At 36.6% G+C, this 17463-nt stretch overlaps 1 protein-coding gene across 1 annotated transcript in view; it reads left to right on the top strand.

Moving 5' to 3' along the window:
• The window catches only part of MIPOL1 (mirror-image polydactyly 1), a 241455-nt gene extending 232730 nt beyond the window's left edge, over window positions 1-8725 (top strand). Inside the window, exon 11 of the mRNA XM_016198454.2 lies at window positions 6488-8725. Coding sequence (XP_016053940.2) covers window positions 6488-6554 — 67 coding nt within the window. The 3' untranslated portion in view covers window positions 6555-8725. The remainder of the gene's footprint in view (window positions 1-6487) is intronic.
• Window positions 8726-17463: the final 8738 nt, after the last annotated feature.

Here is a 17463-nt window from a genome sequence, read left to right on the forward strand (position 1 = left end):
TGTTCTTGTGATAATTACTTTGGCTTCCCACATCTCTGATTATCAATTTTTCTTCATTTACTCTAGTCTAATTACAGTTGAAATCATATTTTAACTATTGTTGTTATAATGTCAATTATAGATAAATAAATTATGCCCATGTCTAAATCAGCCACAATTCATTATTAACACTGACTTGCTGACAAAAACACACACAAAATGTTTTAGGCTTAAAGTTTTATAAAAGTGAGATCTATTTGTAAGCCCTTATCTGTTTAATAGTGAACCCTTTCCATTTTAAAAATGTCTTTTGGGGGTCAGACAAAATGCACAATACCATCATAGTATTGTTAGGTTGGTAAAATTTTGGAATTTATTTTTTGGTTTTGATAAAGAATGACTCATGAACTTTTTAGTGAATATATCTTGAAAGTTGAAACACAGAACAATAATTAAATTTTAATTTAAAAATAGAGTAAGGGCTGTGGGCAGTGAACTATATTAGGCATGACATCAACTTCAGCAAGCCGTGCTCTGCAAATCCGTCACATTTGCCAGGTATCACAGCCTAGAAACTCTTGCTTCCACGCCGCATGTGGTCAGATGAGAGCATCCAGCTTTCTCTCTGTCGCTCCACGTCAGCGGTATCTGCTGTTCGGCCCGTTCCTTCAGTGTGAGTTTCAGGCACCTGATTCAGGGCCTCTCCCTCTCTTCCCCGACGTTCACGCTAAGAAATGTCAGCATCGGTGTCAGTCATCTGTCCTGTTCCCCTGTGAATGCTAACGACCTTTACCTCCTCTCCACTTCAGCTACAGTGGACGTTGTAGATCTCTCAGAACTTTTTTACATCGAAATCCTAAGATCAAAGCTGCTTCTTTGACAATAACCACAGGCTTATTTCAAGCACGCTCGCTGTTTAGCCTCGATGCAGATCAAGACAACATCTAGCCCCTTGCCCCCTCCATTTTTCCCTAAGCTGCCAGCCCCTTACAGACTTGCTTTCTTCTCCACCCCGTCTGGCTTCTAGGTTTAATCATTTTCTCCCCAGGACACAGCCTTCCACGCTGTGTTTCAGCCCACTTGCCCTGTGTCATACTTACCTATAACTTCTATAATTTGCCCTCTAGAACCATATCTACCCCAAAAGTATAGAGCTAATGGGGGGGGTTATACTACTATGACGATCAATGTCTCCTACAAATTATGTAACCTTTAACGTTCCCTTACATGCCCAAGATCACCTCCCTTTCTTGTCCCATTAAACTGTCCCCATTCTCCTCCAGGCGTCTTTTTCCTCTTGCCCTGTGCTTTTGCAGAGAACTCCGCCTCCTACTCCACGGGGAAACTGAACCTGGCAGGGACGATCTGCCAGGTCACTTCCTCCGCACCTTCAGAATGGCCCACAGCTGTGTCCTTCCCACCCTTCCCTTCAGCCTTCAAGGAGAAGCTGTCCAGGCCTGTTTTCAGTGGCGGTGCCGCGAGTCATGCCTATAATCGCAGCCCCGGAGCCTGCTTACAAAGGCCTCCTCCCTCCCTCTACTTCAGTGTCTTCCACAGTCTTCTCCGCAGGGCCCGTGTCCTCTCTTTTGAACAGTCAGTGCCTGGAACAGTGCCTGGTACACAGAAACTACAGAGTGAGTGCTCGCCCATTGAACGGAAACCCGCATCATAAACCTAGAATCCCTTCTTAACACATGCCCTTACATACAGAGCCCACCAACTGTCCCACCAACGTCTCAACTTTGTACGTGCCAAGCTGAATTCGTTCTCCACTGCTCTTCCTCTCCACTGTGTTGGTTAGCAGATGGCTGGCTGTCTAGTCACCAAAACCAGACACCTGAGAGTCATCCGTCTTGACCACCACATCCCCCGGACCCGACCCTCAGCAGTCACTAGGTCCTTTCGGTTCCATACTCTAGATACCTGTCAGATTCACCCCTCCTTGCCATCTGCACAGCTCAGCTCTGGTTCATATCTCCTAAGATTTTTTTTTTATTGTGGTAAATCTTCATAACATAAAATTTACTGTTTTAACTATTTTTAAATGTACAGTTTTGTGGTCTTAAGTAGATACACATTGTTGTGCTTACTAGGATTATTTTTTTTAAAAAGCACTATCTGGACTTCCTCCCTACCTATGGGCCAACCTGCCTCCATCCCATCCCTACATTCTTGACAATGTGATATTTCTAAAATGAAAATAATGGTACTAGATGAGCTAAAACCCTTTCATTGCTTCCCACTGTCTTCATTAGTGGTTTCATCACAAAGTTTGCACAGGTTCAAACTGAAGTGAGGAAATACACATACACATATATAGTATCAAGTTTCTCTAAATTTTTTCAACTTAAGGGTTGAGTGAATTAATGAACGGCAATATTAATCAAGATAAGAAATACTGAAACATACAAAGAAGGTAGGTTTTGTTTTAGATAAGAAGCAAGAGGAAATGACTTGAGGGCGGTTGGATACATGAGTCTGAAACTCAGAAGAGAGTTGCGATGGAGATCTGTATTTGGAAGTCATAGCATTTAAGTGGAATTGAGGAAGCAAATAACATCTCTTGAGGAAATCATGAAAAGTGTAAAGAAAAGGTGATAAAATAAATAGACATTTAAAAGATCAGAGAAAGAACAGCATCATAGCAAAAGAAAAAAGTCCATTTCAAGTCTCCTCACCCTGCCGTCATGGTTGAAGGAGGGCAAGATCTTGGGAACTAACGGAACACTCTAGGGGCAGCATTTTTCCAGGCTTTTCTGTCTTCTCTGCTGGGAGGATGGTTGTTACCCATCTCTCTTGAATTTCCCCAGTTCTTTCTTCTTGAAATAAAACACTTTAAGACAACTGTGTTTGATGGGGTAACCTCATTGCCTAAATAATAGGAGTGTTTTTTCTGGAGAAAACTGATGAGCTGATAAGAATGCTACTCTCACATTAACAAGTACAAAAATTTCTCTCAAAATGAGGAATTTGTTCTGTTTTTAATCCTTTCTGCCACTTTGCCACAAAATTATCAAGTCAATAAAAGTAATTCAAGCTCACAAAAATTTAGAAATAAGCCTTAAAAGCGCAGTATTTTTGGAAGTGGTATAGCACCGGACAGATGCGGGATGGTAATTAACCTGGCCTTGCATCCAGAACCCACTAGCAGTGTGGCTCTGATCAGATTACTTTTGGTTTCGTCATGGAGTTATAATGAAAAATAAATCTGTGCATAAATCGCTTCTCATAGTTCCTGGCACATAGTAGTCATTAAGTATTACTTGCCTTTTAAAATATATCACAGTATTCTGTAAGAGTGAAAATTAAAAGTAAACCAATTAAGAAAATTGTAAATAACTTATGGTTCATTTACTTGATGGAAAACTATGTATTTCCATTGACAGACAACAGTGTGGTGATAGCCAGAGGAGAAGGGGGTGGGGTAGGTGGAGGTGGGCAAAGGGGAGGGGGAATGGGGACGGAAAGAGGCTTTGCTTGGGGCAATGGGCCCGCAACCCAGTGTGCAGCTGATGTTTTGTTCGGTTGTACACTTGAAACCTGTATGGTTTTGTGAACCAATGTCACCCCAATAAATGCAATTTAAAAATAAAATTTTAAAAAAGATGTATTTTGTTGTACTATATACATATTATATACACGTACCAAATATAAAAATATTTATTGCTGAAACAGGATTTCTATCTAGAATATAGCTGTAAGTATATTTTTAAGTTTATATAGAAATTATAGCAAAAATAGGTTATAACTAATAAATCCTAATTATGTGCAATGCCATCAATTTACTTTTCTATAATTTGTTACTAAAATAATAGATGAAATAAACCAACAAATGTGTTCCCAATTTGACTTAAGTAAGAATTTGAGGGAAAATTTTAATGAAGCTGTTAAGACAAAGAATCCATTAACCTCTAACCTGAAATCTGTAATTTTCCAGTCACCCAAACCCTAGTGGAAGTAGCTTTGAACTAAGAACCAGGAAACTAGGCCCAGATTTGTCACTGTTTTACCACAGAACCTTGCATACGGGTTTACTTGTCTGTTCTTCAGTTTCTTCCTATTTAAAATAAGGAAATCCTAACCCTAGCTCTAACCTTTTTTTCCTATTGCATGAAGCCCTTGGAAGCAATTGCTGAGTAAAATGTAAAGTAGTTGGAGCCTGTTCTAGTAAGCGACATAATTTTTTAAAAATATTATTGATTTGGACAGTAAAGAGTAGCCTGCAGGCAAATCCTGCAAGGTGCTTCCAGAGACATGCACGCCAACCTTCCTGTTGGCACAGTGCACGTTTGGCAGGTGCATTTCATTCCTTACAGGAAGGAATAGGTGCTCCATTGTGTTTCAGAAGTCAGTAAGCTTTCACAAAACTAAGTAATTGACATTTTTCTCATTTCTGAGATCAAATTTTCATAAATCATTCAACCTGGATAAACTGAGAATGTGGTTGATCTAGTAATTGTTGAAATATAGTAAAGACATTGCAAAACATGATATTTAAGTATTTCCTCCTAACCTCTTCCCTTAGCACTTTGTTCTAGTTCTAAACTGAAAAAAAGTCCTAATGCATAAAAAGGAAACAAAAGTAAGAGGAGCCTGTCTATCTGTAAAGGAGAAGCCAAAAGAAGCACACTCGGATTCATCTCAGTAATCTGGGATTCCAACGATTCAGAACTTGTGGTGATAATAATAGTTATGCAGAATAAAGTTTACTTTTACATTACGAGGGAGTTTTTTAATAGTGCAGATGATTTTGTGGAGGAGGTATGTATTTAACCAACTTGAAAGTAATGATTTCCTGACTTTTTACAATATATGCAGAGAGAGGCTCTTGATGTCTTCTCCAGATTTCTACTGGCAGCTATTTCTCAATAGTTCATTCAAGTTACTATCATATTTTAACAATGCACTTTAAATTTCATACTGACATTTTTCTTCCCCCTCCTCCACAATTCAAGTTAGTGAAACTTTGTCTAAATTAAAGGATTTATGTAATCCTGTGAATCATAATATTCAGAGTAAATAGGATAGCACTAGTTTTTGTCAATAGTCCAACTTATACAACTTGATGTATGAAGAGAGTGAATTGTCCAGTGAATTTTCTAGTTCAGGTATTTGCACCAATAGGCTGAAGCTGTGAATGTATAATACTTAAGTGTAGCTTACATTTGAGAAATTTGTAGTAACAAATGTAGGACAGATTTGCATTTTCACTCTGAGATCATTGCTACATTCTCAAAGCAAAGATTTTTTGATGCACCAGATTCTTCCATTTCACATTTGTGTTTTCTAACAGGACTTGATATATGCAGAATCACCCAGTAACCTGGAGCTAGTTTTCAGCGTTGGATGCAGCTGATGAGTGTGTCTGAGCCAGTGTGTATGACACTAAGAATGCCTTCATTCCTTTAGTGTCTAGCTCTGTACTAAGTTTATTTGCAAAGAACCCTCATGCATGGATCCATATAAATGAGCAAGCTGCTCCCATATAAATGAGGCAGGCTGGAGCAGACTAGGCTGTTGCTCAGCAATCTAGGGAGGAAGGCTGTGTATATAAAAACTACGAGGCACGATTTTCACTTATAATGATGATTTCTCTATGTATAACACCAAGCAAGTTTTAGTTAACATTTTATACTTTCAGTAAAGAAACTAAAAGAAAAAAAACAATCAATGGTCTGATTCCATCGTCTTTTGTCAAGCAAAACTCTCACTGGTCCACAGGAATGTGGTCTCCCTCCCATAAAGTAGCCTAAAAACACTACAGAATGCCCTTCTGAACTTTTCATCTGTTTTCAGTATAATGGGTGAGTTCTTAACTAAAAATCACTTACCTTTGACTAAAAAGCATATGTAATCATTTCTAACCTGTTTATACTACTCAGGAATAGAAAGATTTTAAATGTAGTACAGAAAGCCTGTTTTTAGGACCATCAAATCATTTGTATATATTTAAATTATTTTCATGCCACTGAGACATGAAGTTTTTCCCACTAGCCACCTAATTCCTGGCTGGATTTTCATCAGCTAACTCTGTGAAAAAGACATTTAACTTACAAGAATTGTACAGTATACTCGTGTGTCACTTATTTAGCTAAGTAACAGATGTAAGAGTGCTTGCGTTTCTGTATTGAAATGAGTACTTCTTAGGTAAAAATCAGTTTGAAACTCTCTACATTGACTGTGTCACCCTGTCACTGCATAGGAAATCATTGATTCACCACCTTAACACAAGCAGGTAAGTGTTGAAACGAGTATCTTCTGTATTCATGTAGCATCTCCTGCTGACATAATCTGAAGATGTGGGTTAAAGTTTGTGTTGTTGTTGTTGTTTTTTAACCTCAAATATTTGGCACTTTACACCGGTGCCTCTTGCTTACAGCGACGCTTTATTTCTTAACATGACTCCCCGGATTGCTTGGTCACAGGCAAATACTGTCCTTTTTCAGCCAAAACATTCCTGACAATAATTGCACTTTATATATTCCCCTTTTTCTCCCCGCCCCCTTAGGTTGGAAAGGCTGGTGGACGTCCTGAGGAAGAAGGTTGGAGCGGGGACCGTGCGGACCGTGATCTGACTGAAACAAGGCCGCCTGGGAAGCAGTCACATCTGGGGACCAGGCTGCTTCATTCAGCACTGTGTAAACACCAAAGCCTTAACTTAGCAAACAGTTGTTAGAAGTGGGATACTCCAACCACATTCCAAGCTGAGATAAAATCAAATCACAAATGTTTAACCACTTTGTTGCTGACTGGAGTTATTTATCCAAATGTATTAACTGCAGGCTTTTACCAATGGGTAGCTATAAAGTTGTAGTTTATTTTGTAACTATTTTCTGTCTCACTATATTTAATAAAGCTCTTTTTACTGAGAGACTATTATAAAAACATTGTGAAGCTGGTGGGATCATATCTTCCCATATGGCCCTTTCTGAATCAAAATGCAGCAAAGTAAATATGTCTAAACCTTAATCTGCTGTGTAAGGTCAAAACTTCAAATACATGCATTTTTCAATATAGAGTTTATTTCTTACCTGATGAGAGAAGCTCAGACATAAGAGTATCTAGTCTTCCTTCAATGCATGCATGTAATCTTTGTTAGTATTAAAGAATATTAAGTATAGATACTAAGAATTAAATGTATAATTTCTTTTAATAAGAGTTTGGTACATTAAAATTATACTAATCAAGGAATGATTTTTGTTTCAATAAAAACAATGCAGACTGTCTTCAATGAAAAGAGGATATTGTTCATGTGTACTTGCAAATTCAATATTTTTTAATGCTTGGATGGATAATTAGATTACCACTTGAATTTTTGTTGTGGAGGAAGAGAATCCAATATGTAATATACAATAAAATTATAATGTAAAAACATATGGTCTTGGAAAAAAGCAAACCTACAGTTTGGTTCAGGTTACATAGTTTTTTTTTATTTAAGAAAGAACTTAAAATAGTTACAGCATAGTCATGTCTAACCATATGAAATTATTAATAAAACTAAGATTTACATATAGGCTATAGGAGACATATCTTCATTTTTTAAGATTAATAGATGAGAGGCCAATAGAAAATGACTATGTCTAGAATTGGATGAAAAAGACAAGCAGAGATTGAATTCATGAAAAATTTTGTAGGCAAGTGAAAATTTTTCTAAGTTCATACACTTCCTTAATTCATCTTTAAGGTTGAAGTAAATGATCTATCATTGCCTGTTTTCAAGACATGCACAGATTAATTTATGCACCATTCCTTCCTACACCATTGGAGACTGTCCGGTTGAGGTTTTTTATTCTGCAGGAAGGTGGAAGGTGCTTTATCACAGAGTGACGGAGGAACTGGAAGGCTACCCCAGTTTCTTCCTCATTAAATCCTTACATTAACTGAGAGTTAGAATCATCCCATTGAATTTAAGGTACGTTGCCTGCTTTTAATTATTATTTTATACTATGAGAATTAGAAAATGAAGAACAACAGGGGTTAAAAGTAAGCTACCAGGATCTTCTCTATAGTCCTAAAAGAATTATAGCCTCTCATAGGCCATATAAACAGAGAAATTTTAAATAATTTGGTCTTACATGGAGTCTTGTCCCTGAGCTCTAATTGAAACATAACAGCTCAACTTGTGAAGGAACAAATCACGAAGGTAAGTAAAGAGAAAAATTTTGTCACAAAATTGTCCATTCTTGAATCCTCTTCAGAGATGTCACAAGGACACTTGAATTATCCATTTAGTCCTGAAGAACAGACAAGTCTCTCTGAGTTATTTTGCTTGGGGTTTTATAAAACACAAAGTGTAGATGGCATAAAGACATTTTACAACTTCCAAACAGTTCTCTCTATACCTAAACGATCAGATTAGAGCCAGCAGTTCCTGTAATCAGTATTCAGAACTTGTATAAAATTGGATATTATGAAGTTAAATTTACAAAACAGTTCAAACATCCACTATTATTCGATGTAGGTAATCACCCCAAAATATCACACATCCCCTTGAAAATGAGTTCTCTACAAAATTACAATGCTAAGTATTATAGACAACTATTCTCATTAATTGATTTCTTGCACTTAAAAATATGCACCAACAGTGTTTCAAATTGTCTCTTTTTATTGTATGAAGAAATAACCTTGTTCACTGAAGATCAGTTCTCTACATATTCAATAATAAAGCAACTTCAGAAGTATTTAAAGATGCCCAGAGATGTTTTTTTAGTTTGCTTTAAACATCAAATGTAATCCCTACAGTAACATGAGAAGTCGTTTCTTGGAAAAATGAGTAGTTCAGAAGAAAATCAGGAAAATAATACAAACGTGTAGCATTTGATGATTTGCAAAGGTTTTTCGCATTTATATATTTTTTTATCCTATCAGCCATATAACAACAATAATAAATTATATCTATATCAGCCACATGATGATGATGATAATTTTAGTATTATTGTTATTACTATTACATACGTTTTACAGATGAGGAAACAGAAAGGCCAGGAACTTGCCAAAGACTGGCTGGGACTTACCACTGAGGGCTTACGACTAAATCTCCAAGCAAACCATAGGTCTCCAAACCCCTCTAAATTTAAAAACAAAACTCTTTTTAATAAAGATTTGAACTTGTATAATTTCTGTTGTTGTACCATTTCTTTTATACACTTATATATGAAATCTCTAAAAATCAAGCTTGTGTGCATTTCTTTCAATGAAACACAATAATGTGAACGGCACATGGATGTAAATAGCATCGCTTCATTGCTACCTCTCTGGGGTTACAGGAGCAGCATGCTTTGTCTTAGCCTTCACTAATTAGGAATATTGTGACAATTCATTGTTAATTTAAAAAAACCTTGAGTTGCTTTTTACTATTTTAAGCTGGCCTTATGTTAAAAACTGACAGTGTCGTTTTATCAAATGGAAGCCTAAACTTCAAGGCTCACTCTACCTCCCGGAGCAACTGTTAGAGATAAAGCCAGTTATAGGCAAGCTATAAGCAAGTTATTGGTGATAAGCAAGACATAAGCAGTTATGGTGAAGTCAATAGTTAATTATTTTTATATGAGAAAATTTCATTCTACTTTTATAAATAAGCCATATGTTAAAATTATTTAAAATGTTTTACCTAATAAAATATTTTCCCTTTTCAATGAAAAACTGAATCCCTTCTATATTTCCTTATTCAAATAAACTGAAGAGTCTTCTTGTTAAATCACTTACTGGGAGAATTAGGTTGTTTTGGAGGGTTTTTTTCCTTCACACAGAAAAGGGTTAGAACATTAAAAATTTGTTGTTTTTATTTTGAACATAGTTGCATAGAAAAGCATTTTTATGTGTAGTATTTTCAAAGATTATAATTATTTTTAAAGTTTCTGTTTTAATGAGTCATATTATAATGATAAAATAGCCATGGCCTCCCGGCCGGTGTTGCTCAGTGGGTGAACATCAACCCATGAACCAAGAGGTCACCGGTTTGGTTCCCAGTCAGGGCACAGGCCCGAGATGAGAGTGGCCAGCTCAGTCCTCAGTGGGGCACATACAGGAGGCAGCTGATCAATGTTTCTCTCATTGATACTTCTATCTCTCTATCCCTCTCCTTTCCTCTCTCTCTAAAACCAATTAAAAACATTTTTTTAAAATATAGCCATGGCTTGCACATTTTCTCTTCTCACATATGGTTTGTATGGGACCCAAATTTTTCACAACATAGCATTGTGTTGTTGATAACTACTAGTGACAATTAAACTGTCTATTTGTACCTATGTACATATATAATACGTATCTGTATACGTAGACATATGCCACATGTATATATCTTATACACCAGTATATACACACAGTCACACGCAGAAAAGTACACTTGCCTTTTATAAATATTAATTTGTAAGACAACTGTTAGGCTCCAGTGATTTCAGTATTTTGTTCATGTTTTATTAGAAATGCACATGGTTTCTGAGGTTTTTATACAAATACATGGAATGGTTGAAAGATTTATATCGCTTGTGCTTAGCTAAATATGTCATCTCTAGAAAAGATGTGGTTTATTTTGGCTCTGTTTTAAAAGCTCAAATATTTTAAACATTTGTTAAGTTGGAGCTTGCATATTTGAACTAGTAGCATAAGTTCCAGAGTAGCATCTCAGGTTACCAAACTTGGAATCCTTCTGCTAGAATAACCTTTTTGAAAAGTTTTTCCTTTTTTATTATGTACTTAAAATTTATAAAGGTTGATTTTGTTATTTTTAATGTAAAATTTCATAAATAGAATTTAACAATGATAAATGTATTTTTGAGAATGATTAAAATATTGAATGCTATTAATATTTGCAGAAATGTAATATACATATTTTATTGGGTTTTTTTTTTTCTGTTTTCTAGATACAGTTTTGAAGTATGCTAGTAATTGTTAATTTCATTGTTTTAATTTTCTTGTTTTCTAAATATAGTTTTACAGTATGCTAGTACTTTGGAAGCCACCAGTTTCTCAACTAATTATTATCAAAGGTGCATTTAATGCACAAACTCAAGTATCTAAAATATATATTTACTTTTTAGTCACATAAAATCCTCTATTGCAAATTCTACATATTTCAGTGCAGTTCTTCTACATTGATCGTAATCAGATTTATAAGTGTACACTCCTGAAGACGGGATATGCATTATAAAGTAGACTGCAGGAAGGCAACAGATTAAGTTCACAGTGAGACTGTACCTGACTTCCTTAACCAGTTTAATAAAGATAAAAGTCAATATGAACAAATTTGTTAAGTACCTTAGGGACCTTTCTAAACTATTTAGATATAAAATAAAATTATAGTAATATATTAAAGAGAAACATTGTTTTTGGTAAATGGTTAGAAAAACCCTAAGGTGGGAGATCAAATTCTAATTAAAAAATAATAGACTGATTCAAGTCTACTACAAAGTACCTCTACTCACTGTGGAATGTGTCAGTGGAAGCAACAGTGAAATCTAAAAACGCTGCTTCTGTTGGGTTTGATTACTTGATCATAAGAAGAAAAACAGAAACAAACTGCATAACGCTCTATCACCTGTAGTGAACTTAGAGTTTCAAGTTTAGGGTACATGGCTAAAAGAGGACCAGGGTGAGGGGGTGCCATAGGAGTCTTCAGGGCAAAGATTCAACAAATTGGTAATATCTAAATTGCCATTACTGTGTATTTAAAAAAATATGTTGTCCTGCCCTGGCCAGTTTGGCTCAGTGGTTAGAGCGTCTGCTGCAGACTAAAGGGTCCTGGGTTCGATTCTGGTCAAGGGCACGTACGTCATTTGCAGATTGATCCTCAGCCCCAGTTGGGGAGTGTCCCAGAGGCAACTAATCGATGTGTCTCTCTCACACCGATGTTTCTTGGCTCTCTCTCCCTCTCTCTCCTCTCTCCTCCCCTTCACTCTCTCTGAAAAGCAGTGGAAAAATATCCTTGGGTGGGGATTAACCAAAAAGAAAGTCTTACCATGTATGGCCTTTGTGATCTTATTGTCACACATTTTACTTCTACATACGGACACAGTAATAACAATATTGTTTTTGCTTTAAGCAGTCAAATATTTTTAAGGAGATTTAAAAATAAGAACATTATTTTATGTTTACCACATATTTACCATTTCCAGTGCTTTGCTTTGTGCAGATCCCAGTTTCCACCTGTTACCATTTACCTGCTTCCTCAAGTATTTATCATTTACGCTAACACAGGGCTATGAGGCAAGAATTCTTTCATCTTTTGTATGTCTGAAAATCTTTTTTTTTCTTTTGCCTTCATTTTGTGAAAAACGTTTTTTGCAGGATATAGAAATTTAGATTAACCTCTTTTCCCTCTAGTATTTTCAAGATGTTGCTTTATTGTCTCTGGCTTGCTTTATTCCTGCTGTCATCCTTGCTTTTGTTCTCTGTGTGTACTATGTCCTTTGGCTGCCTTAAAGATTTTTCCATGTGTCCTCCTATAACTCTTTACGTCATCCTCTGGACATCCAGCTTCCCTCTTTCCTGTTGAGAAATCAGCTGTCAATCTGAATGTTCTTCCCCTGAAGTAAAGTTTCTGTTTTCAATGATTGTTTTAGACTTCTTTAGACTTTTTCTGTTTCTTTGTTTTTTGTCATTTTTATTGTGTGCATAGATGTGGTCTTCTTTATATATATAGATTTTTTAATCGTCACCCAAGGATGTTTTTTCCATTTTTTTTTTTTTTTTTCAGAGACAGTGGAGGGGAGGGAGGAGGGGGAGAGAGAGGGGGCGAGAGAGAGAGAGAGAGAGAGAGAGAGAAACATCGATGTGAGAGACATTGATTCGTTGTGTCCCTCACTCACTCAACTGGGATTTAGCTCGCAACAGAGGCACGCGCCCTTGCCTGGGAATTGAACCTCGGATCCTTGGTCCATGGGCCAATGCTCCAACCACTGAACCAAACTGACCAGGGCATATATTTCTTGCTTGAGTTCATAAACATTCTTAAATCTATGACTTGATAACTTTTGTCAATTTTAGGAAATCTTTGATTAATATCTTTTCCCCTCCTTCTGAGATTCCAATAATATATATTTTTTCACCCTGTTCCCATATATCATTCCCACTCTCTTCTGGGTTATCTTTTTTTACTCTATGTGCATCAGTTTTGAATTTTCAAAATTACCCGCCTTTCATTTCACCAATCCTGTCTTCTGCTGCTAAAGCCGTCTATTCAATTTTAAATTTCAGATTCGATATTTTCCAATTTTACAGTTTTCTCTTGATTTGGGGGGTATATTCCAATTCTCTGGTGAAATACTCATCTTTCTAATTATATTGTATCCTCCTTTGCCTCTGTTTTCTTGAACATTCTGGTCACAGTTATTTAAAAGTCTGTGTCTACTAACCCCAATATCTGAACCACCTGTGTTTCTTTCTCTACTGTCTGTTTTGTTTCTTGATTTCTAGATGTATGGTTCTGTCTCTTGACATGCCTCTTAATTGTTGATTGAATGTAGGACATCCTGAGCCTTCAGATGATTTTGTCTTCCTCCAGAGAGGGCTTAGCCTTTCCTCTGTTGGGAAGTTTGAGTGGAAGCTAATCACCATAATCCAGTCAGTTATTGTGCCGAATGGATGCTGGGTTGTATTTTGAATAAAGCTCAGTTTTCTCTGGTTTGCCTCTCTTCCTGTGGCATCTCACTAGGGCTTTCAAAGGTGTAAGTGATATCTTCACTGGGGCCCTTTTAGATATTCTCATCTGAGCTTTTTTTAACCTCCCACTTAGGATACCTGAGAATTTGACAAGTTTTTTGAAAGGGAAACTAGGCATGTGTTTCAGGCCCTTTGGCTCTCCAGATCTGTCACTCCAGCCCTGCAAGATTGCCAAAGCACTGGTGGTTTCTCTGTCCCTAGTAACAATCTTCTGCCAGGACAGAAACCAGCTTATCATTCTGTCACTTTCTCCCAGCAAATGCCTCCAGGGAGGAGCAGCTGCATGTCATCAGTTTACCTCTCTGTTCTCTGGAATCCTCATCCCTCCAGTTGTCTTTGTTTCAGCCCCTCTATAATACTTTTAAACAGATACATTTTGTATTTGATCCAGCTTTTCTAGTTGTTCTTGGCAGGAGCATTGGTCTGCCACAAACTACTCTGTTGTGTCTGAAAGCTGAATTCTAGTGAGTTTTACATTTTTCATTTCTGGAGGTTATATTACTTTCATCCTCAAATCTATTTGGTAATTTTTATGGTTTCTTGTTTCCACCTCATTTTCAATCCCTTCTTAAATTTTCTTATACATTTTAAACGTGTTTATTATATTCTTAATTTCTGATTATTTTAATATCTCAAGTATTTAATGCTTCAATTTTGCTTTCTATTATTTCTGCTAGCTACATTTATGTTACCTAATTTATTTGGATGTTTGGTGATTCATGAATTTGAGCTTCTATTTCTTAGAATTATCCTTAGTGGGACTTTTCCAGGCCTGGGTTTGAGATGGGTTCCTCCACAGAGGCTTTGCATGTGCTTCTGCCAGTCACCTGGCATCATGTACAGGCTTTAGAGTACTTTAAAAATCTTAATTTGAATTTTACTGAGCCACTTAAATAAAGATAATTTGGGTTGAAAACTGACATGAGGGCTTGCTTATGGTATAAAATTCATAGTGAATCCACATTCATTGAATGGAAGGATTACTATTGTTAAAATGTCCATACTACAGAAAGCCATCTATAGATTTGATACAATCCCTATCAAGATTTCAATGGCATTTTTTACAGAAGTAGAAAAAACCTTAAAATTTATGTGGAATGACAAAAGACCCCCAAATAGCCAAAGCAATCCTGAAAAAAGAAAAAGCAGGAGGCATCTCACTTCCTTATTTTAAGCTATACTATAAAGATATAGTAACTCAAACGGCATGGCACTAACAAGAAAACAGACAAATAGATCACTACAACAGAATTGAAAGCCCAGAAATAAACCTAAACATATATAGTCAACTAATGTTTAACAAGAATACTCAACGGGGAAAAGGCAGTCTCTTCAATACATGGAACTGGGAAAATTGGATAGTCACGTGGAAAGAATGAAACTAGACCCCTATCTTACATCACTCACAAAAATCAACTCAAAGTGGATTAAAGACTAAAATGTAAGACATGAAACCATAAATCTTCTAGAAGTAAACATAGAGGTTAATATCCAAAATATATAAAGAACTCATATAACTCAATAGCAAAAATAATAATAATCTAAACTTAAAATGGGCAAAAGACCTGAATAGGCTTTTCCAAAGAAGATATATGAAAGACCAACAGGTACATGAAAAGATGCTCAGCATCACTAGTAATTAGGGAAATGCAAATCAAAACTACAGTGAGATATCACCTGTTAAGATGGACATCATAAAAAAGACGAGATAAAAGAAATGCCACTGAGGATGTGGAGAACAGGGAATACTTGTACACTGTTGGTGTGATTGCAGACTGGTACCGTTACTGTGGAAAACAGTATGGAGGATCCTCAAAAAATTTAAAATAGAACTTATATGATCCAGCAATTCCAATTCTGGGAATATTTCCAAAGGAAACAAAAACATTAACTCAAAAAGGTATCTGCACCCCCTGTGTTCATTGCAGCCTTATTAACAACAGTCAAGACATGGAAACAACCTAAGTGTCCATCAACAGGTGAATGCATAAAGAAGCTGTGATTATATATATAATTCTGCCATAAAAAATAATAAGGAAATCCTGCCATTTGCGACAATATGGATGGTCCTTGAGGGTATTACGCTAAGTGAAATAAAACAGAAAGACAAATGCTGTATTATCTCATATGTGGAATCTTAAAAAAAAAAAAAAAGTCATAGGGAAATTTTTTTTAATCCTTTGTTTATAGCCTGAGTTCAAGATTTCTCTCCTTGCATAGACCCTGGACTTTGTCCCTACACCCTGCCCCATGAGAAGGTTATGGATGTCAAAGCTCAACTTTACCCCTATCATAAGGCAAATGCTTTCAAGGTAAAAACTCCCTTTTGTGCTTCACTTACTATTGAGAGTTCCCGGTTTTACTTAAGTTTTGGCCTCTCAATACCAACTTAGCAACCTGCCAAAATTTTGATGCATTTGAGAAGATGTTTGTCATTTTTCTACCCAGTATTTTTAGTTGCTTACTGAGAGAGGTTCCAGGTCCATCAAAGCAAGAAACAGTAGTCAGGGCTGAATGTTATTAAGTTCATACACACATGAGTGTGCACAAACACATACACACACAAATAATTGTACTGCTAATAAAATGTTCTGGATTTAGTTCCAAATTTAGTGCCACTTATATACCTGATGAAAATGAGTAGATAATAATTTTACCTTCAGAGATCTATAATTTCAGCTCTTTGTCCCCACCAATAACTACAAGTAGTTTTTCACTAGAGAAAAGAATTATGACTGAACAATCCAAATTAGCCTGGGCAAGAAAACTAACAGCTGCCTACAATGAAATGTTTGAATTATGAGCCATGTGCCACTTTGGTTTATCTGCAGCCAAATGTTCAGGATCCTTATTCAATTAACCACGTTGCTTGGGAGGCCTGGCTGCCCTGAATGAGAGCCGCCTGGTGATGAGTAAGGTATCCGTGACACACAAGTTCAGACCTTGCAACTCTGTTTTGTTGTTTGAACTTTCTTCTCCGTTGTAGCTAGGGATCCGACATGGAATTTAAACACTTGTGTGGTAACTCCATTCCTTCAGCCATTGTGTTTGCTAAGCTCTAGCTAATGAACTTTTAACACTGGCTCCACGTAAAGCAAGACCTAGAAAACGGCAGCAATCAGCACTTCTGGTTTTATCATTAAAATGTATAATTTATATGTCTTCAGACAAGTAGACACTCTTGCCTATTACAACTGCTCCCCAGAAAGCAGCCTTCAAATTATGTACAAAAATAAAGAAATTAACCAAAGTGCACCTAAGGACCTTAAATTAAGAAGTGACTCTCATTTCAAAAGGCACACCTATTGTAACTGAAACTCCAAAATGCATGGCTGCTTTAAAGCTCAGGAACTTTGCCTAAAATGGAGGAACCAAAATTACATAATATTTGAAAAAGCGGGAGCTGCCAAATGCATCAGTAAAGTATACTTTGCCTCACGTGGCCCTTTTCTTTCAAGCCAACAGCTCTGGTTGCTTAGGGAGCTGCCCCAGACAATGTCACAGGGAACGTTTCTCAGACCCATATGGATTCTGTACACACTGGGCTTGCTGAAGTCAAGCTTTGACTTTAAATCTCTAAGCTTCATTGTGCTTCTAAATATATTGTTTTGAAAACAAAACCAGGTGACTAAAAGAGTAGAATGAATTTCTTCTCCAAGTCATAAGCCAGTTCTGAATATAATTCTGGAGGAGAAATTGCAAATGCAGCTTTGACAATGACATAAAACCCGACATAAAATGTCTCCGCTGCTGCTTTGAAGAGCTACTCTTGACGCATGCACTGATTGCCAACGTCTTATATCACAGTCTCACCACTTTGTGAAA

Source organism: Miniopterus natalensis, chromosome 1 (genome assembly GCF_054644295.1).
Source record: "Miniopterus natalensis isolate mMinNat1 chromosome 1, mMinNat1.hap1, whole genome shotgun sequence".
Taxonomy (NCBI): domain Eukaryota; kingdom Metazoa; phylum Chordata; class Mammalia; order Chiroptera; family Miniopteridae; genus Miniopterus; species Miniopterus natalensis.